This window comes from Peromyscus eremicus, chromosome 22 (assembly GCF_949786415.1).
Source record: "Peromyscus eremicus chromosome 22, PerEre_H2_v1, whole genome shotgun sequence".
Lineage (NCBI taxonomy): Eukaryota > Metazoa > Chordata > Mammalia > Rodentia > Cricetidae > Peromyscus > Peromyscus eremicus.
In genome coordinates this window covers 25,330,682-25,352,336 of record NC_081437.1, presented here as the reverse complement: position 1 = coordinate 25,352,336, position 21,655 = coordinate 25,330,682, and the positions used below count along the sequence as shown (strand labels likewise).

Below are 21,655 nucleotides of genomic sequence, written 5' to 3'. Positions count from 1 at the left end.
AGAAAAGTATCAAATGAATCCTCTTTTTTTTTTTTTTTTTTTTTTTTTGGTTTTTCGAGACAGGGTTTCTCTGTGTAGTTTTGGTGCCTGTCCTGGATCTCGCTCTGTCGACCAGGCTGGCCTCGAACTCCCAGATATCCACCTGGCTCTGCCTCCCCAGTGCTGGGATTAAAGGCGTGTGCCACTACCGCCCGAGTCCTTTTTTTAAAAAAAAAAAAGGACCAGCAAGACACTGGCAGAACCCCCTTGTTTTCTAAATAGTACTCTTGTCTAATAAAACCTGCTGCCTGCCCTGCCCTCAGAGGTCCTTCACTACTCAGCCCTTAGCTGAGGATCTCGGAAGTCTGAGCTTCTGAGGGAGCCTCAACTACTTCTGGTGTTCTTAAAGCCACCAGTCTGCCTGGTGGTGCCCAGTCCACTGTGGTGCCCATTCCCAGCTGATGCGGACCCAATACTGCGTGTCTGGATTATATCTTTCTAAAGAGCTGGGCAATTGTATCTGGACGGCCTCTAGGGGCTCTGTAATCAAATCAAACCAAACCAAACCCAACTCACCTTCTTCCCCCAAGTCTGGACCCACCCATGGCACAGGTACTCTTACCCCACTCTGCCACTCAGCACACAAATTCGGGAACAGCTGGCCTCTCCTCTCACACTTCATCAATGTCTAACTTCTACCCATCTTCCCTCGGAGCTTTCACATTTCCTCACCTCTGCTTCGCACTAGAATCTGGGAACCCTGGAAAACATTCCCATGCTCAGGCTGAACTTCAGACCATGCAAGCCAGGACTCAGACGTCCTTTAGAGCTTCCAGGTCATCCCAACACAGTCAGCCTAGAGTCACTGGACCCCTTCCTGCCTCTCGTCAGGCTTCCTCCGCTCAGCTCTCGGGTCCGCCAGCTGCTGCCTCCACCCAGCAAGTCTTCCCTGCCTCCCCCATCCAGGGTCAACTAGACATTCCTCCTCTGCTCTACTCTCAAATTCTGTGCCTCTGCCCCGACCCCGAGACAATGCACGCTAGGACATCCTCACTCTCGGTTAGCTATCACCTGCACCTGGCATTCTGCTTGGCCTCATACAAATAAACACTCAATACATATTAGCCAGATAACTTTGCAGAGAAAGGATCTTGGAAAGATAGTGTTTATGCTAAATTACATTAGGATCCATTATTTTTATTTTCAGCAACTTGGTTACCAAATGTAGTTCTCTGATAATTCTGAGGTCATGTGCATGAAAAACTGCTGCAGATTCTTCCATTGGCCTCTTATTTTGTACTAAATGTCTTTTAAGATTCTTTCAATATTTTTAGAAAAAAAATTGTGGAAAAAACTGTAAATAAAATACTCCGCCAGATGTGGTAGCGCATGCCTTTAATTCCAGCATTCGGGAAGCAAAGGCAGGTGAATATCTGTGAGTTCAAGGCCAGCCTGGTCTACAAAGTGAGTTCCGAGACAGTCAGGGCTACATAGAGAAATCCTGTCTCAAAAAGGAAAAAAAAGAAAAAAACTATTCCTATTATGCTTGATTATAGTTATCTTACTTCTCTACGTAACAGCATAACAAAATAAAAGTATCTTTTGCTTTTGAGATATGCATGATTATCTCAAATTATATAAATCTTGACCACTAGTCTGTACCCCAAGATTACATTAAGAGAAAAGAGAAGTCCCAAAGATATTTAATCACTTATCTCTAAGCCATTAAAATAAGTTTGAAAAGGATACTTCAAAAGAAATACACAAAACAAGTAATGGGGTTTGTGTTCTTTTAATAAACACACTTGCATAGTTATGTTACAATTGTGTAAAAATAGAACAGATCATCTCATGCCAAGCGTGCCAGCATTTGCACAGTCTCGATACCTACAACACTATGGTTTCCAAGACACACAAAATAAAAATGTAAGGCAAATACATCACTTTGCAACAATTTAATAATTTATTACATTACAGTAGCATCACAGCAGCATGAAATAATGCCACTCTAGGCGAAGGGTTCTCAGTATTCCCATTAGCTATTTACAAGAATTCATAACTTGGTAAAATTCATTCTAAGAAAACTTGGCAAACAGAGCTTTGGCCTGGACTTGGCATTTCTTTCTCTGTCTTCCCTCCCCCTAGTCTCTTCTTTTAAACTCTAGTTTCATAATGTATTTAAAAAGTTACCGTTTTAAGTGTCACATTATTTCAAAATATTCAAAGACTCAGAGAAACTGTATAATTGATAGGGTTAATGTAGTTTTCAGTTCTCTGAAGTAACAGTTTTGGCTGTAGCCTTCCCCAACTGCTGCTGTCAAGTTCAAGCACGTGTTTCCCAAACACCTGGCACACAGTGCGATCTTAACCAGGCATTTCCTACAAGTTCCAATTGACTCCATTGTATTTCTTAAATTATGCCTCCAATAAACTCTTTCCTTCTAAGCAAAAGAAAGCTGCCTTATATTAAACCAGGAAGGAGCAAACAGACAGCTGGATGAGGTATTGCAACAGATTGCATGCACTTATAAGAACGATCTAAATGATTATATGTCATACGATTTCCTTCCTTACAGCTTTCTATCAAATACATGACAAAATACCTACCCAAGTCGTAGCTGGTTAGCACAGTAAGTTTATCCTCTAAATTGACATTTACTTTGAAGGCTGGGCCAGTGTGTGACTTAATCCACAGGTACCTGATGGACATATTATTTTCAGATTGGTTATAGATGCTGAGCTCAACCTGAATGCCATTTCTAGTAATCTACTTTAGTGATGGAGAAGGGAAGTGATCTGACCTATAAAAATACTTTTGGAATAATTTATCAGTATAGTAGAAAGCCCAAAATAAAAATTATAAAAGAAAAAAGTGCTTTACAGAACAATGTACTTAATTAGCAGTGCGCTTGGATTTCTAACCTTGGTTTATACAGCAGCTGTCCCCACTGAACTCAAGGATGTAAAAGCAGAATGTTGAGGAGATAAAAAGCAAGATCAGGTAATCTATACACTGTGGAAAAGTCAGTTTGGAATCAGTCTTTGCACTGTCTCTTAATGACTGCAGGCAATTCTCTTATCCATCTATAAACTGATATTATTGCTTTCCCATGAATGCCATTTAAAATACTGTCATGATGGCAAATGGTAAAACGGAGGTGGTCTAGAACTCTAACGGAAGTCCCCACCCCAGGGAGCACACATACTCTTCTGACACTGCAATAGTGTGAAGATTTGCCAATACAGATATCTGAGCTTTGTAAAGTTGTAACTAAACTGTTGGTTCTTTCTCAAGTCATGATTTAGGCAATGTACAATTGTAATAATTCACTCATAATATATAGGCACATTAACATAAATATTGCACAAAATATGCCTTTAAATGAAAGTGAGAGGTATAAAAGCATGTTTCATTTTCTCAAAGAATTCTGAGAATAAGACTCTGTGATTGTATATACACTTATCTGACATTTCACAAACAGTAGATTGCACTGCAATTTGTAAACATTTTAAATTGCATAAACTGCTCATTGATTTTCAAATATGGTTTAATACTGTATTAAAATTCTTTTTCATTTCAGCTAAGTGCTCTCATACATATTAGTTTATAATAATGTCTATTATGTTTAGAGTGCTTTCCATTCGAGGGAAGAGGTAAAATTCTATGTCAAAGTAGCCAATGTAGAAGACGACCATTAGCCAGGAAAGTGTAGATGGCGACATCAACACCAACATTCTAGCCTCCAAGAGGCCTCGTGGGCAGAGAGGAATGCTAGTGCTCATGTGCTCTCCCCTTACCATTCTGGGTCCTCGGCTAGAGCCTGCACGCCTGCTTCAGGTCTGGTACAAACTCTTCAAGGATTCCTTATGGTTTGTACTAAATGCATTATGAATGCCAACAGTGTCATTTTGTATCCTAGGGTAAGTAAGTAGTCACCTGACTACAAGAGATAACATAAATTCTACATTAGAATATATAATAGATATAAGTGTTCTAAGCTAGGGAGGTCTCTCACCTCACAGTCCATGATGGACACTTCCCATTCTTGAAAGCAATCTATGTTTATGTCATCAATAAAGCAGTAACTGTGCTGGAACACAGATCTGCAACCTAGAGCACCTAAGACCCTGACGGGACTGCCCGAGTCCTGCGCTCATCCTTGGGCAGTCGAGGCACACTAGACATACACTACTCTGCACACACTGGCCAGAGCACAGCACTTTCATCCTCTGTGAGACAAGGGAAGTTCCTCCAATGTGACTGCTCCCATTCAGATTACACAGAAACATAGAAAAGATTATTTCCATTCTCAGCCTTCAAACAAACCTAACCATTGGTACTCATAATGGCATATTAGAAAGTAATAAACAGTGCTTATTTGAGGGTAAATCACAGATTGAGCCAATTATGAGCTCTTGTGATTAGGATTAGATCAAATATAATAGCAGAACATAAGCAAACATCACCTGAATTCTGTAATGAATATACAATTTGCAACAGCATTGGAGAAGCATGGCAGCCCATTCCAAACCAGACAGAACAGTTTGTGCAAATAGTGGGTCTTTGTGTGTTTGTACTCCCACCATGTAAGGGCAAACTGAATATGCATGCTAATGACCTACAATTGCCAAATTAAAAAAGGAAGAAAAATGCTAAAGGATGCCAGAGTGAACAGCAGGGAAAGCCACACAAAGACCCACTATCCTTGAAATTGTTACAAATAAATTTTAACCGTAAATTAGAAACACAGAGAAATAATCACAAGTGGCTCTAACATTCAAACGAAGTAAAGGAATTGTGTAGGAGATATTTGAGCAGGGCTGCCTGCCCTGCCTCCAGGCTAGAGTCAGACTTGGATAGTGGGTCTCTGGGGTGCTTTCACACTGGAAGACAACACTGGGTCCTAAAAAAAGAAAAATGAGGAATAAAATGAACACAATGCAAACTAGGTGCGTGAGAGAAAATCTGACTGACAGTCACATGCAACATCAACTAAATACATTCGAACCACTGAAATCCTCAACCTTCAAAAGCCCCAATTGTGTAATAAAATGAAAACAGTGTTTAGAAGGATGAGAGAAACACAAATGGTAACCTACAGCTTAACCAGCAGCACTAATGCCTCAAAGACTAGTAATAACTGATTCACCTCTCAATATCTAAGTAGCTAAAACAACGTTCTCAAATGAATCTCTGGCTCTAAGCATGAAGCATTTCATAGAGCATATCCTAGGGAAACTGTAGGCCTACGTCAACTGATGTTTAGTGAACTTTCATAGCTACTGATACAATGAATTCTGGTCACTGCTGAAAAGCAATTACGACTCTCCAGTTGCTCATCAACAGCTACTGTGACCAAACCTAACAGACACTACAGTTTCCCAGGTGGTTTAAACAGTTGTTTTATGTAAAACAAACTTTTCAGAGGATCTATGTGGAAACTGTCTAATGACAGCTCTTTTATTCCAAGGGTGATGGACCTTTGCCATCCATTTAGGAAAGAAATATTATTTTCAGATGTATTCAAACTATAAAACCCCAGATACCTTAGCCCAAAGCAGTGTAGCAGATAAGCTACAGAGAATAACTTCATAACAAAGAGCACTTTGAAACTATTCTTTCTGACCCAGTCCCTTGACTGCTCTATTTCCTCATCTCTAAATAGGTAAGAGAATCAAGAAAGTAACTGGTACCTCCTCCCATCCCCCACCTGCCTCTCTAGCAAACTGTAACTCCTCTCCTCTTGGTCCCAGGCAAATGTCCTTTGAGAAGCCTTCTGCAACGGCATGCCTTCTTCCCCACTCAGACTTAGGGATCTTTCCCAGGCATGTATTTGTGCAATATTCACTATGGCAACGGTTGCATTTATCTGACTGCTCCCAACTGAAGTCCAAAGCTACTTTAGAGCAAGTACTGTCACTGAAAATTTGAATTCTAATGCCTGTAAGTATGTGGTGGACACTTAAAGAGTACTTATGAAATGAATAAATTTATTGACTGAAGCAAATGAGAACTTCATTTCTTTAAAACTGTGCCGAACAATAACAAATGAAAGACTTCCCTCCTCTTATTTGTCCAAATAGTATCATTTCCTTATATTATTTCAGGGACGGCATGACACCAGCTATCTGTAGAGATGTGCTAACATGCAGCCAATAGCTACAATGGCTGGTTTTAAACTGGATTCCAGCTTATGGTCCTCTGGAATGCTGGAATTCTAGGAGTGTACCATGCCTGGCTGGCCAAAAGTTCCATGTGCAATTTGCCATGTGTCCTTGGATAACTAATTCATGCTTTCTGTATAATTTGGGGACCAAACAAATTTCAAATCCTGTTTCTCTTAAGAATTTTCTGGGGGCATGGCTCAGTGGTAGAGCACCTGCCTACAGTTCATGAGGCTCTAGGTTCAATCAACCCCCAGTACCACCCCAACGCTGCTACTACTGCCGGAGGGAGGGAGAGGGAGAGGGAGAGGGAGAGAGGAAGTGTGTTACTTGAGCATGGCAGTGCAGGCCTATAATTTTGGTACACAGAATTAGAAATTGGAAGCAGGAGAATTAGGAATTCAAGGTCATCCTCAGGCACAGAGCAAGTGAAACCAACCCCGGCTACATAAGACCAGTATGTGCATCTTTAAAAAAGCTATCACACAAGCTAGGTTACTTTTCTAGGAGGTTTTTATATTTGAGGTAGATTGCTCCAGAGTGATGGCTTCCTTTCTTTTTCTCTCCCTCCTTTGCCCTCTCTCTCTCTCTCCCTCTCCCTCCCCCAACCCTTTGTATATGTCTGGTGTAATTGAGAAACTGATCTTGATTCATACATATTTTGTGGCATGAGATAGCTCTCTAAGAATTACCTAGTGAGAGTTTTGCAAGCATTTAAAATTGGTTATTTAATTTTTCCAAACTGGATGGTATATAAACACACAGAAAATAAAGGAGGGGATTCCAAAATTAATGGCACCTATACACTAAAAGGATGCATTTAGTCTAGGGAAACTTCAGTACCAGCTACTTTGTATGACTCTGATAAAGAACACTGGATGCTGGAAGCAGTGGTGGTGGGCAAGGAAGCTGCATTGTTGATGCTATCACAGCAAGGAACCCACACGAGGGATTACAGAGTTTATAAAGACAAATACTAATACTAAAGTCTGAAGCTAGCAGAAAGCATTTATGATAAAGCAGGACAACTTTCAAGCTTGTAAACTGTTATCTTTTGGTTTGTCTTATTTGAAAGATTAATTACATCTGCCGTGAGTGTTAAGATCTGATCCAGAATAGCAAGACATGCAATACAGCATACTAAAGATTTCCTATCGAGTGAGAAGTAATTTAATGTTACTCACACTGCTGACTTGGGTCCGAGTCTGTTGTCATCTTAACATAGTTGGAAGGAAAGAGACCAGTCACCCCGTTGATTTCTCCCTGCCACCAGTCAGGATCATCTTTGTTCATGACATTGATCAGCTGTCCCTTGGAGAAATTGAGCTCATCTTCATTATTCGCTACATAGTCATACATAGCGATCACTTGACATACTATCAAAAGAACAGCAAAAGAAAATGTTAATGTATTCCTATGACTGTCAACCCTGTCCCTAGAACTTAAGTGATTATTAAATTCTAAAATTAGGCTAAAAATTTCCTTTACGTGCTCTCTCCCCCAATCTTCTTTCCCAGTCTGTCTCAAGAAACAGAAACTAAGCAACTGCAGGTAGAAATCCAAGGGAACCACTTCTCTTTAGTATGACGGAACAGCAATTTCACATTCTGGAGTATCAGAACTCTGCAGGACGACGGTCCCAGTGGCACGCTGCTCTGAAGCAGAGGACGGAAAGACAAGTTTTCCATGTCTTTCAAAGAGCTAGCTAATCTAAGACACTCCTCTGCTTTCCCAGTCTTTCAGACGAAATCCCAGGTGACCCACTTTCGTACCAGCGTGAAAGGCAGGTGTGGTCCTCTCACTGCTCGGACCCAGCAGTTTTACGTGACTGGCAGGAAACCAGCCCTTCTGTCGTTTTTTCCCTCTGGCCTACAAAATCAGCAAAAGAAATGTGCAATTAAAATAGGAAATTAAAAACAACCACCAGCTACAACTTTTGTTTGTTTGTTTGTTTTTCGAGACAGGGTTTCTTTGTGTAGCTTTGTGCCTTTCCCGGAACTCGCTTTGTAGACCAGAGATCTGCCTGCCTCTGCCTCCCGAGTGCTGGGATTAAAGGCATGCGCCACCACCGCCCGGCCCAAGCTACAACTTAAAACTAAAAAAAAAAAAAAACAAAAACCTAGGCTTCCTAATGACAAGTCAACCTTGCCTATATACTGGCCTTTGCACTCGGCTACTCAGATGGATCTAAATCCTTGGTGTATCATTCCTGGCAAATGTCTTAGTTTATCTAGCATTGTGACTTATGGTTGGTGCTCTGTGTCATGCTCTATCAGCCCACTCTGATGACAGGGCTGGAGTCATACATATGTTTACCATATGAACAGACAATCGTACCCATGTGAAAAGCCCCAGTTAAAAACTCCACTAGGGCTGCCACAGGCTTCTCTGGCCGGCAATAACTGTGTGTTGTCACAAATTATTTCTAGGAAGAGGCAATGTTGTCCTCTGCTCTGATGGAAAGGGACACCATGTCCACTTTGGAAGCCCTTGCCTCTAAGCCATTGGCTGATTCTAATCTGTACTGTTTCATAGTGACAAACAGTGAGCTCTAATAACGGTCCTTCTAGTGAATTACGAAATGTGAGAGCAGTGTTGTGGACTAGTTATGGAACCTCTGAACTCATCACTGGCCTTTTAGCTCAACGTTAAACAACTGGAAAATTCACTCCACTATGTATCTCAAAGTACTGCTGAAGACACCAGCCATGGAAGTCTCTAGAGAACGGTCCAAGCTAAGAGCTCTCTGGATATTCTGCCCAAATAACACAGTTTAAAGAGGTCTTCCTAGAGCTCCTTGCAAGTTCAAGTCAACTGTTAAGGGTATAGCTCACTTAAAGTACACCCTGGAGCTTCATCCATAATCAGGAAGTCAGTAAAGCACTTCTGGAGGGTCATGTTTCCCGTGTAGGCAGCTCAAAGTAAATCAGAAGGTGGAAATTGCGGGGCTTAGTCAAGAACCTATCAGGTCTGCACATCTCTGTTCATCAGAAATTCCAGGGCTACAACACCAGAACTGAGTTATGCCTAGCCTTCCTGTGCATTTCCACCTCACGGAAACTTACAGAAAAACACCGCTATACCCCTAAAGCGAATTTAGGTCAGGAAGGAAAGATCAGATATGAAAGAAAGCTTTGTCTCTACAAAAACACATGTGCCAACTAGCTGTTAACACTGTTGAGAAAAACTACGCTCATCTATGCCCGCACTGTTTCCTTGCACTGCTGTTTCCAAGGCCTAGGACCTCGGAGTCGGGGCAATGACAGTCCAATGGGGACATTTTCTCAGCACACGGCCAGGTCTTCTCTTTCAAGGGGTATGGCAAGGTGGGTGTCCCAGGCAGAGAGGACGCTATGCTTCTTCCTTTAAGAGAAGGACCTATGTATGGCCTAGTGAGTGATGAGCTGGAAAACAATTGCGCTGTTAGAGGACATGATTCTTCACACCGTTACTTACAGGTCAGCTAGACTATGTTGGAAGCAGCAGAAGACCCAAGGGAATATAATATGTTTAAATGCTAGCTGAGGACCTCTGTGTTACAACTGGAGGTGACGCTGCTTTTTTAACCGAAGTTTTACCTGGAAAAGAACATTACCTGTAGCTCTCCTTGCCACCACCCACTTGTGTTTTTCTTTAAGATTAATATTAACTGCCCTGGTGCAAGACTGAGCTGCTCAGCCCCGGAAGCAGCATATGCTGAAGTTACTTGAGCGATCTCTGAAAGAAGAAAACAGAACTGTGGATCGCAGACGATGACAGAGCAAACGCTAGTCAGTTTTCCAGGTTACTGTTACACATACCAGGTTTTTTGTTTGATGTTCCAGATTTGCCGGCATTCCCAAAATTCTACAAGGAAAAAAAGATGGTTTTTTGTTTGTTTACTTTTATCATTTTCAGCAATCCAGGCATGACAATGCGGGTTTACTAAGAATTAAAGATTTCTAACGTTCAGGATTCTTGTTTCTTTTAATGAAGACCAAAATGACAGGGAACTTTGTATTAATCAAATAACTGAGAATCCAATACTGACAAAGGCCTGCTAACAGGATATTTTCTAAGTCAGTACCTTACATCACACACTTATATGACAGAAAGAGCTCATTTTACGGAATGTCCCTGACACTAAAGACGGCCGTCTGGGATATATTAGTTTGGTTTTGACTGCTGTAATGACACACCTTGACCAAACGCAACTTGGGGAGGAAGGGTTTATTTCATCTTACACTTCCAGATAAGAGCCCATCAGCATGGGAAGTCAGGGCAGAAACTTGGAGAGGCCATGGAAGGGTACTACTTACTGGCTTGCCTCTCTAGCCTTCTCATCCTATACCAGGACAGCAGTCCAGGGGTGGTCCAACCCATAATGGCCTGCCCCCCAGTCATTAATTGAGAAAATGCCTAACAAGCTTGCCTATAGGCTGATCTGACTGGGGTATTTTCTCAACTGAGGCTCCCTCTCTCAGATGACTGACTAGCCAGTTCATGGGCTATCCTATCCACGAATGGGGTTAGTGTTAATGCTAAGTATATAAAACATGTATATTGGGGGTATGTGAAGGCATATATAAGTTTTGTTCTTATTTCCTATAAGGGGCCCTGACTCATCCACAGCTCTTGCTGAATAAGAGGCAGTATTTATTTATTTATTATTATATTCTCCCTAAATGACTGAATTTGATTTAAAAATAGGGAATTCCTATCATGGGTAGCAACTATAACTTGTGTTTGGCTTTACAGGATAAAGTCATCATCCTGGGGATGGAATGTAACTCCTGTGATTTGTGAGGTCCTAGGCTCACCACCTGGTACTGCAGAATAACGAAGAATCAACTGAACTGATCATATTTATTATTTTTAGGAGTTTGAGTGAAAAGGGGGGAGGGAAGGCAATTCTCTTGTCTCTTGTCTACACAGCTGCAGTAAAGGCCCAAAGTCAAAGGTAACAATTGCGAGCACGCAGGTGTGACCTCTGCACGATTACAGACACTCAGCTATTCGGTTTTATAACAACACTGTTAAGGAATTATGACTGTCCCTATTTTCCAGAGAATGAATCAGAGCAACTGTTCCATGTCACCTAGCCTCAAGTGGCGGAGGCAGGTTCAGCCCAGCAGCCTGGTTGTCAGTGTGTGGTTCACAGATCCCTGCAGTCCCTGGGTGCCCGCCCTTAGGAGCCCATGGAGTGAAAACAACCTTCATGGTAACACTAGAGACTCCTTTTACTGTGCTGACGATTACAGTGGGGGCAGAGAATGCCAATGACTTGGCAGCATCAAACCATATTAATAATCTGGCACTCACAGTAAACAAAGCCAGTTTCACTTAAAATTGTCCTTGTACAGAAATCTTATTAACTTTTAATCTTTTTGTTGTGGTTTTGTTTTTTTGTTTTGATTTTTGGAGACAGGGTTTCTCTGTGTAACAGTCAGTCCTGGCTGTCCTGGAACTTGCTCTGTAGTCCAGGCTGGCCTTGAACTCACAGAGATCCACCTGCCTCTGCCTCCAGAGTGCTGGGATTAAAGGTGTGCGCCACCACCGCCAAGCTGTGAATGACCGTTTTACCGTGTGTGTGTGTGTGTGTGTGTGTGTGTGTGTGTGTGTGTCTCTGTGTGTGTGTGTGTGTGTGTGTGTGTGTATGTGTGTGTGTGTCTGTGTGTGTGTATGTGTGTGTGTGTGTGTGTGTGTGTCTGTGTGTGTGTGTGTGTGTGTGTGTGTGTACGGATGTCAATGGAGGTAGAAGAGGGTGTCAGATCTGGAACTGGAGTTACAGACGACTGTGAATCACCATGTGGGTGCTGGGAACCGAACCTGGGTCCTCTGCAGGAGCAACAAGTGTTCTCTCTTACCCATTGAGCCATCTTTCCAACCCCAACTCTTAATCTTGATTATACACCTTTTCAGTTGAGACAGGGTCTCACATAGCCCAGGCTAGCCTTGAACTACGCAGCCAAGGAAGACCTTGAACTCCTAATCTTTCTGCTGCTGTCTCCTAAATGCTAGGACTGCAGGCTTGTACCACTACATTCTGCCGAGTGTACTTCTTTTTCATGAGTGTGACTAAACAGAAGTGTATCTGTCACGTTTCTACTATATACCAGAGACGGTTGTCTCAAGGAAAAGCATCTCTTCGATTAGATGCCTGTATAGAATATTTTTACTTCAAAGGACAAATAAATACTCAGACTTAGGGTTTAGTAAACATCTTCTCAAAGATAAATTAAGTGAGCCTGCCAAGGAGAACAGCCGACAGGGTCTGTTGCCATGTTAGAACTCAAGCTCCCCTCCCCCACTTAATTCTTGGGATTGGGGATTGAACCTGGGTTTCACACCAGGAGGCAAGGGCTTAACCACCGAGCCAGATCCCATCCCCAATTTACCGCTTAAAGCCAAACTGAAGTCACAGACCTTTTATTCTTAAATCAGATGCAGTCATTTTAGAGAGAATATAGTTCTAAAAATCCACCCTTGCGACATATGACATGACGCTGTCATCTACTAACATGCTGGGCCTTAGTCATAACTAGACTATGCCACATGTGCTCCGACAGGCTACAGGTGACAAGTGATGGCATTTACAGATGTTACGGTCTTGATATTACATAATAAAATGTGTCAATACAGGGAATATCGACATACCTCAGTGAGCCACTAGTTTCTAAATACCAGTGAATGATGTAAGTAAAGGATCTATTAACTATGCAGAACAGACTAGTGCAAAACATTTTACATTAAAATTAAAAGAATTTTAATATAAATTAAATATTAATTTATTGTAAAACTATTATTTTATTCAAATAAATAATACTTAAGAAACTTATAAATTATTAATACATTATTAGATTAATAAATATATTTATTTAAATAAAAAGTAAAATTTATTATTGGTTTATTTATTAATCTTAAATATTAATAAAAATTAAAAGAAATTTAAATATGAAAGTATTTTAATATGAAAGCATTCACTGATATGACTTTACCTCGCTAGAGCTACAACTAATCTGTAACAATTTACTCTGCATCAAATTTTGATGTAATAGGATCAGACTACCAAGAGACATCTGCAAATATTAAAGTACTTTTTTATCCTCCTATCAGTATGAGGTTGTACGTTCTTCATATATTTCAATCAAAAGAGGATACCAAATGGACTGAAGCTGAGCTTGGTGATGGACACCTGTAATATCCTCACTTGGGAGGTCTTACATACAGGAAGATCATCAGATTTGTAGCAAACATAAAGACAGCCTGAGCTATGTTAGACCCCGTGCCTACCCAAATGATAAAACATTGAAAGTGTAAAACCAGACTGAATATGGAGACAGACACAGGGTCTGTCCTCATTTATGCCAACAACCATAAAAGGTTTGCAGAAATAAAAATTATACCCCTCTTCTTCCTGAATAGTTTTTTTTTGAAAACCTGAGTTATTTTCACAAAAGCTTCTTATGTTTTCATATAGTGAATTTAATTCTTTAAACTGACTAAATATTAAACTAATTTCAGTTTTCATTTCTAAGCCTGAGGGTTTGTTTCCACAGTACAGCAGAATGGCGGTGTGGAAAGGCAGCGGGAATTCAGGATGTGGAGAGTTCGTGCTGGTGCGGACTGCTGTCAGCGGGCTCTGCGTGAGCTCTGTGGACTCTAGAGCCGGGCCTTAGTATTAGTGACACGAAGCTAAGTCCTTTCAATGGCTCGTGCTCCAGTCCATGCATCCTGGGCCCCTTGTCTTCTACCTGGGGCTCCAAAGTAAGTCCTATGTGATCAGAGTTACTCTGAGTAGTTTCCTTGTGAGGAAAGCAGCAGGACCCAAACCACAGCTCTCTGTACTGGCCTGAATCTTCATTGGTAACAACCAAATGCTTCTATTTCAGTGCCAAGAGCCTACCTCTTGATCTTTTGGTTTAACATAGTTGGACGGGAAGATTCCAGTTCTCTCTCCAATACTTCCTGTCCACCACTCTCCATCTTTCTGGGTCACCAATATTTCTTCCCCTTCACTGAAGGTCAAATCTCCAGGCTCGACACTTGAGTATGGATAAAGAGCAATATATTCTGTAGGGAACAAGGAGAGGCAGATGGTCTACAGAAGTCAAAAAGAAAATGGGCCAGTCTCTAAGACGTAGAGGTTTATGGTAAAAGACCTTGAGTCTTACAAACTTCCAACAAGGTCTTCAGGTAGAAACAGAGCCAAAGCAATCACTTAATAACTGTCCAGGTGAAGGCTAACAGACTTTACCAAGGACCTTACATTTTTTCAATTGCTGTTACTTTGTTAAAGAAAAGAGATCATTGCTGCTCAGCTGCAGGGACAGTGGGGCTGCGGCAAGGCAACCGAGCAGCAATAGTCAATCTTTCACTCTGTTTGTTTTGTTGTGTTTGAGAGTCTCACTATGTAGCCGCCTTGGCTGGCTTGGAACTCACAGAGATCACCTGACCCTGTTTCCCTAGTGCTGAGATTAAAGGTGTGCACACTTTGTCAATTATCTGTTTGGCAACAAAGAATTATCCTAAACTACAAACAAATAGTATCTCTACAAAAAATGGAACCCAGGCTTAATGGGAGTGCTACTTGGTGCTAATGGAGTCCAAACAATCTTTTAAACCTTTCATGTAAAACACACCCTAATCTGTTCTTTCATGTTCTGTACGCAGTTATGGAAACATCAAACACTGCCACAAGGCTCCAGCTCCTAGTACAGTGCTTGGCTCCAAGCAGACGCTAAGTCAGTCTCTGTTACTGAATGACCTCAGGGACAGGTTTGCAGTTTTAGACTGTCTTTGATTCTTGTTCTTATGGTTACTACTACTTCAAAGAAGAAAGCTTTTGATTTTTCTATTTCTATGTATATTTGTCACCACAGAATCTGATCTTTTATCAGAAACACACTCTGAAACCCGCCTGTTCTCATGCCCAGAGTCACTCTGCCTGGCTGATTTACTACAGTGGTTACAAGGTCTAAGAAGATCACAGTAGGTAAGAGCACCCAGGCCCCTTGCTGCATCCACACGGTGCCGCCGTAGTGCAGCCACGGCACCGGCCTCCCGGGGGCCAAGTTCCTAAGTTACCGGCTCATGTCTGACCCATCCTCTTCTTTCTGTGAGAAGCCCTTCCCCATCCTTTGTCACCTTACTGGGATGAAAGGCATGCACTATCACACCTGATTATTTTTATTTATGTGTGTGTGTGTGGGGGGGGCGGTATCTGCAGGGGCCAGAAAAGGCACCAGAGCTGTAGTTACAGGCAGTTGTGAGTAGTCTGACATGGGTGCTGAGAACTGAACTCAGATCCATCATCCCAGCCCCTGTGCTGATTTTCTGCAGCACCGACTAAATATGCTAAGGATTTTCAGCCATGTATTTTCTGTATCTTCAATATTCATATGACGTAAAGAAAAGCAGGTTTTCTTAATTTCAAAAACATCAAAGAACTAGAAATAGAGAAAAAGAACGTGTTCAAACACTAACTAAGTTACCTCCCGTTTAAAGCAAACTGCCCAAAGCTTACCTTCTCCAGCTGGATAGGCTGTGGAGGTAGGTTTCTTATTTACAGCCGCATACAAAGCTTCTGGCCTAGCAAATTAAATGGAGAAATAAGACACATGAACACACACAGAGGACAGATGCTCACGAAAGGTGAGCTGAAGACAGCAACAGGGTTAGCAGCATCTGGTGTTCCCTCAACTAAACTACCATCTCTGTGCACACACTAGGAATAGTCTTATATACAGAATCCTCCCAGACTAACAGCTGTCTAATTATAAACCACCACATTTAAAAATAACTTCAATAGAACATAGCTTTCACCTTTATATGGAACTTTTTTCTTTGTCGTTTTGTTTTTCGAGACAGGATTTCTCTGTGTAGCTTTGGAGCCTGTCCTGGAACTTGATTTGGAGACCAGGCTGGCCTCGAACTCACAGAGATCTGCCTGCCTCTGCCTCTCAAGTGCTGGGATTAAAGGCATGCGCCACCACCTCCTTTGCCTTTATATGGAATTTAACAGACATCTGCACACTAGTAAGTGGACAGTGTTCTGAGAAAGCACATACAAAAACTGGCTTGACTTACAGATAAACAAAGTAAATATATTAATGTTATTATTTGATTAGAGTTTATTACATCTTAAAATATAATCTTTAAAAAAAATCTTGTGATAGCTAAATAGTAATTTCCACGTTAATCCAGGATGCTGGTTTCAAAGTTTTGGAAGAACTATCATGTTTGAGATCTAGGGGATGCAGAGGACCCCTAGGACCTGCACTGAATTATGAAGTGGAACAGAGGGAACGCTACTCAGCCTCACAATAGGAATGTCTTGCTTAATGCTAATGTCCCCATTAAAGCAGGCTTCGCTGCTCCTTTTTCTGTGGCTTGTGTTTTGTTTGTTTTGAGACAAGGTCTTCTATGTTGCCCATGCTGGTTTTTGAACTTGAAAGATCAAGTTCATTCAAGGCAATCCTCCTGCCTCAACTTCAAAGTTGCTGAACCTGTAGGCATGTTTACCCACACCCAGCTCTACTGCAGGCTTTTAAGTAACATGACTTATCTCTTAGAAAGGATCAGTAATTGAACAGAAATTTAGGGAGGAAACGGCCCCTAAAACATTTAAACTTAACCTACTTTTTGCTTAAGCTTTCTTCTCTGTAGTATGCTATAGAAATAGTACAGTAATTGCTATAAAGGGTCTAGCATGAAGATGCTAGGCATGTACTGTGACCTTTCTACTTCCTCTCTCCAAAATTCCTGGTCAACCTGAGAAGCTAATTTCTACATCTGAACTAAATACTAGTAAGTGCACTTGCAGCACTCAAGAGTCTCACACTTTGTCTAGTTTAATTCCTTCATCTAATCAGAAATCTGCAGATAAAATATGCTGGAGAAGTAGTGGAGTTAGGACATAAGCTTGATTCCAAGACCGGGACCCTCACCTCTTCCACTGCTCCTTTCAGGCCCTTCCACGTGGGTCACAAGGGGCAGGTACGCATAGCTAACAGTGGTGCTCGCTCCCACGTCAGAGCCAGCTGCCAACCTGAGAGCCTCACAGACTGAAGAGCTCAGTCAAGCTGGTTTTGGTTTTGTGTATCTGCAATTTCATTCACTTGTTCACTCACTCTCTCCTGTCCTCATTCATTAAGTTACAATGATTCGGCAGCTACCATGTATCAGTATCACAGTAGGTATGAAAAAACGGACCCAAGGAGACAGAATAGCTTCATGAGCTTTCGACTTCATTAGGAATATAGGTTAAAAAAAGGGGGGCCAATAACTATGAAGACATGTGCTATGAACAACAGAGGGGTTATGTTTAAAGAGCCCTGGAGGTCCAGGCATGGCAATGCTCCAGCTTGAAAGGCCAAGACCTCAGTAAAGAATCCTTTAAATATTGAAAAATTTCAGTAAACAATGCTTCAAATAAAATTAAAAGTAATTTTTTTTCTAACTGGTTTTATGGTAAAAAGAAAAAAAAAACATGAAGAAATGGAATATTTTGAAAACGTCCCAAATTCGAAATGGTTAGAAAGAAAGATACTACAACAGATACGAACACGTGAAGTGATGTTTTCCGTGTTAGGAACCAGCCTCTGGCACTCAAACCCCCACACCCACACCCCATGTAAATACACAGAGGTGCTTACTCTTCTCGCTTGACTTCACTCCCAGGAAGGATCTTGACATAGGATTTGGGGAACCATCCTCTTCCTCCGTGCACCTCCCCAAACCACCAATTTTCTTGCTGCTCCAGGACAGTAATAACGTCGTGCTTCGAGAAGTTCAAGTGGTTCTCCTTCTTCGCCGTCCAAGAACAAAGGGCCTGAGCTTTCAGGTTTTCTACAGCCTGCCCCTAGGATACAAAGCCACCAAAACTTAAAAACAGATCATGGTAATCACGATTTCTAATTCCTAGCGTATAAGAGAGAGCATATCAATGCATGAACTTAAAATGGCATCCCACACACAGCCCTGGGAGTAGCTTTCTTGAGCATCCCACCATTCAAGGACATGTCATCACGGATACTGATGAAGTGCATAATCAAGAAGTATTTTAAATCCATCAAATGACATTTAAAAAGGAGTTACTGCAATTTTTTTCTCTCCTTCAGCTTCCAATGGCTTCTAGCTGCTGTTGGTAACCCCCCCTCCCCAAGGACTAGAGACCTGGTCACACTCAGCATCTCCCTTGCTGTTCCCTCTTAACAACTATGACCCCTGCTCCCTTCACAGGTAGGTAAACTCTTCACTCACTCTGCACTCTGCCTTCTCACTTCCCACCAGCGGGAACACTGAGTCCCTCTCGGCTGACTCGCCTGTGTCTACCTCCCACCTTGCCACAGCAGTAAGTGCACCTGATGCATCAAGCTTTCCCGTGGGTTCCAGAGGCACGAATACAGGCTGTGGAGCTCATGCACCAGGTGCTTTACTCACTGAGCCGTCAACCTGGCCTCAGTGGAATAAGTGTGAGCTTCTCTCCAAATCTTCCTGCGGTTTTCACTGCCGATCTGTCTAGTACTAAATAACTACTTTACTGAAAAACCCTAACCTCTCTAACTGCTTATCTTAACATGTATTTGTTGGTTGATATTTTAATGACTGAGACAGAGTCTTACTTATGCAGCTCAGGCTAGCCTTAAATGCTTTATGTAGCCAAAGATGGCTTAGAAATAACAGTCCTTCTAGCTCAGCCTCCTAAGTGCTGGTGGTATACACCACCACCATGCCTGGGTCAATCAAGACTTCTTCACCTTTTCTCAAGAGTTGTGTAATCTCACCACACCATAAACAAGCCCATTTCTTCCAACACTTCTAACTATGTGCCTCAGTGACCTTCCTCACACTGCTCTTCCACTGGAGAAACTTCTAGGTCTGGTGAAGGCTTGCTTCTGTCTGAGGGTCCAACTCAAATGTTTTCCCTTCAGGAAGCATGCTCTAATTCTCACAGATTGGCTGAGATGTTCTCTCTTCTCTAAGCTCTCAGAACTTTGGAGATGTATTTATTACAACATTTCTCACACTTCACAGTTACATGTATGCATGGTTTCTTTATTAGGTTACAAACTATTTAATGGCAGAGTTTTTGTTAACATATGTTTGAATTTTTAGCACATAATAAAATGCTGGCAATTATAACCAGGTGCTAAGGACTTCTAAGTGAAGACTGCATTTCAGGCTTTACTGTGATGAAGTCTGCCGTCTCTTTTTAGTAATATTAATGTAGTATCCAAGTACATATACCAAAGTCTCAAGGTTCCCAGACAAGAAAAAACAATGCCCCTCCCCAGCACACTCCTCATGGGACTGAACCGTTGAGCAAATACTTAAACTGTAACTGAATGCTACAGGCTCTGCTTACATGAGGGAAAGATGGGTGCCTCTGTAGGGAATCCAAAGCAAAGTCAAGAAGACAGCACCCAGAACTATAGGTAACTTACCTGTCCATGGATGGGGGACACGGATCCAGGGGACACAGTGCGAGTAAAAGCTGACTTTTGTTGCCATGATGTGTTAACAGTAAGGTTTGAGAAAGATACATTTTGATAATCAGTCACTGATGCTGGTTGATTTGAACAAAGTGGTCTGCAAATATAAAACTTTAAATAAGTATACATAGTTGTTTAGAACCTAATGGAGTACTGTCAGCCTACCCACATGCCTAGTATACACAGGCTTTAAACAGGTCTTGTAGACAAAATGAACTTAGGCACTAGGAGGTCATTTACTAAATTTCAGTATTAAAATGGGAACAAAAGGCATTGTTGGAAGAGCCAGCCCAGATGAAAACTGTGATCAAGAATCAGGCTGACACAGCTATGCATTAGTAGTCACACACTGGTGAGTTAGAGGAATTCCACTGTTAGCTCACAACTCACTGGGAGGAAGTTGAGGTAGCAGAGAGAGATACTGTAGGAGGAAGTAAGGCCTTCTTAGGAGATGGAGCTTTTTCACTGGACGGCATTTTTTCTACATAGTTGCATGGAAACCAGCCAAACTTTCCCTGAAAGCTGCCATAAAGCCAACCAGGCTCTCCTACAGTCTTTTCATCAACCTATGGAAGTAAAAAAAAAAGTACAGTGCTTATTCTCAGATTCAGAATTAAGACCATCTGAAATAAAAAAGGTATTTCCTGTAAATTATTAGATTACTATTTCTCAACATAGACAAATTATCTTTTAAAATAATATCAAAATTAATGTATGAGGCCAGGTGTGATTGCGCACACCTTTAATCCCAATACTCAAGAGGCAGAAGCAGATGGATCTCTGTGAGTTTGAGGCCAGCCTGGTCTACATAGCAAGTTCCAGGCCAGTCAGACTTATATAGTGAAACACTGTCTCAAAACAACAACAACAACAACAAAATAACACAAAATACATGAAAATAAGTTACAACAAAAGCAGAATTATATAGAGTTTACAACGGAAAAGAATTCTTCCCCTACTCCATACGTATGTATTTTCTAACAGAACTCACAAAGCCCTGGCTGGCCTTACACTTGCAGCACTCTCCTGTCCTGGCCTCCCATGTGCTGGGGTCACAGTTCTGAGCCACGAGGTCTAGCTGCCAGTACTATTTACAACACTGCTTCTTGGGTTTGTTTGCAGTCTTTAGACACTATCTATTGGGTTTTGGCTACAAAAAAATAAAGATTCACCTCTCTTTCACTATACTTTCTTACTCTATCCATATTGTTATATAATTTTTATTTAAGTATAATTAACATTTATGCGATATCTATGTCAATCTCTCACATCTGACTTATATACTTCCTTTCTTGTAAACTTTCAATATCCTACAGTTAGTCACTGAACTGTAAAACCTCTGGGTATGGTTTTCTTTTCTTTTTTTAAATTTATTTATTTATTATGTATACAGCATGTGTGACCAGAAGAGGGCACCAGATCTCATTACAGATGGTTGTGAGCCACCATGTGGTTGCTGGGAATTGAACTCAGGATTTCTGGAAGAGCAGTCAGTGCTCCTAACCGCTGAGCCATCTCTCCAGCCCTTTTTTTTTTTTTTAAACGAATTGTTTTATTCGAACATTTCGAAGTCTTAGGGACAGCCAGTACCCTCCTCACCACAATGCTCTACTCTCCCACCACCCTGGGGTACGGTTTTCTAAGTGGTAAAACCAGTTTCTTTTTTCCCTTTAGTACAGGAGCCTCCATCTCACGATGTCTCCCGCCCTTCTTCCTGGTTACTACCTTACACACAGCGGGAGCCTCCACGTTTGCTCTTGGTCTCCTTGCCTCATGCTCTGCACTGCCTGCACAGGCCCACCTGCTCCTAGAGCTTGGCCAGTGCCCTCACAGAACAGCCCTCAAGCTCTCCTCTCAGGAGGGACTTCTTTCCCAAAGGTACAATCCTACACTTTCAACTCCTAGCACAAGATCTTCAACTAGACATGCACTGGGAACACCCAACTGGTCTAAGATTGAGGCCCTCTCCCCGGCCCTAGGCCTATGCTCTCCAGCCTGCTATTGTTCTGTTTTTAACGGTGGAAAGAAGTGTTTAT

General features: G+C 41.7%; 1 protein-coding gene across 3 annotated transcripts in view; it reads right to left on the bottom strand.

The window, feature by feature from the left end:
• The window catches only part of Itsn2 (intersectin 2), a 119,463-nt gene that overhangs the window by 29,680 nt on the left and 68,128 nt on the right, over positions 1 to 21,655 (bottom strand). For 2 of the 3 annotated variants that reach the window (XM_059248573.1, XM_059248574.1), the window contains exons 20-28: positions 20,010 to 20,185; positions 19,572 to 19,716; positions 17,781 to 17,986; positions 15,650 to 15,714; positions 14,030 to 14,196; positions 9,945 to 9,990; positions 9,740 to 9,861; positions 7,917 to 8,013; positions 7,329 to 7,520 (exon numbers count right to left, since the gene is read on the bottom strand). In XM_059248573.1, the coding sequence (XP_059104556.1) occupies positions 7,329 to 7,520; positions 7,917 to 8,013; positions 9,740 to 9,861; positions 9,945 to 9,990; positions 14,030 to 14,196; positions 15,650 to 15,714; positions 17,781 to 17,986; positions 19,572 to 19,716; positions 20,010 to 20,185 (1,216 nt within the window). Of the gene's footprint in view, positions 1 to 2,269; positions 4,884 to 7,328; positions 7,521 to 7,916; positions 8,014 to 9,739; positions 9,862 to 9,944; positions 9,991 to 14,029; positions 14,197 to 15,649; positions 15,715 to 17,780; positions 17,987 to 19,571; positions 19,717 to 20,009; positions 20,186 to 21,655 lie in introns of those variants that run through there. The other variant, XM_059248575.1, reaches the window with a different exon arrangement.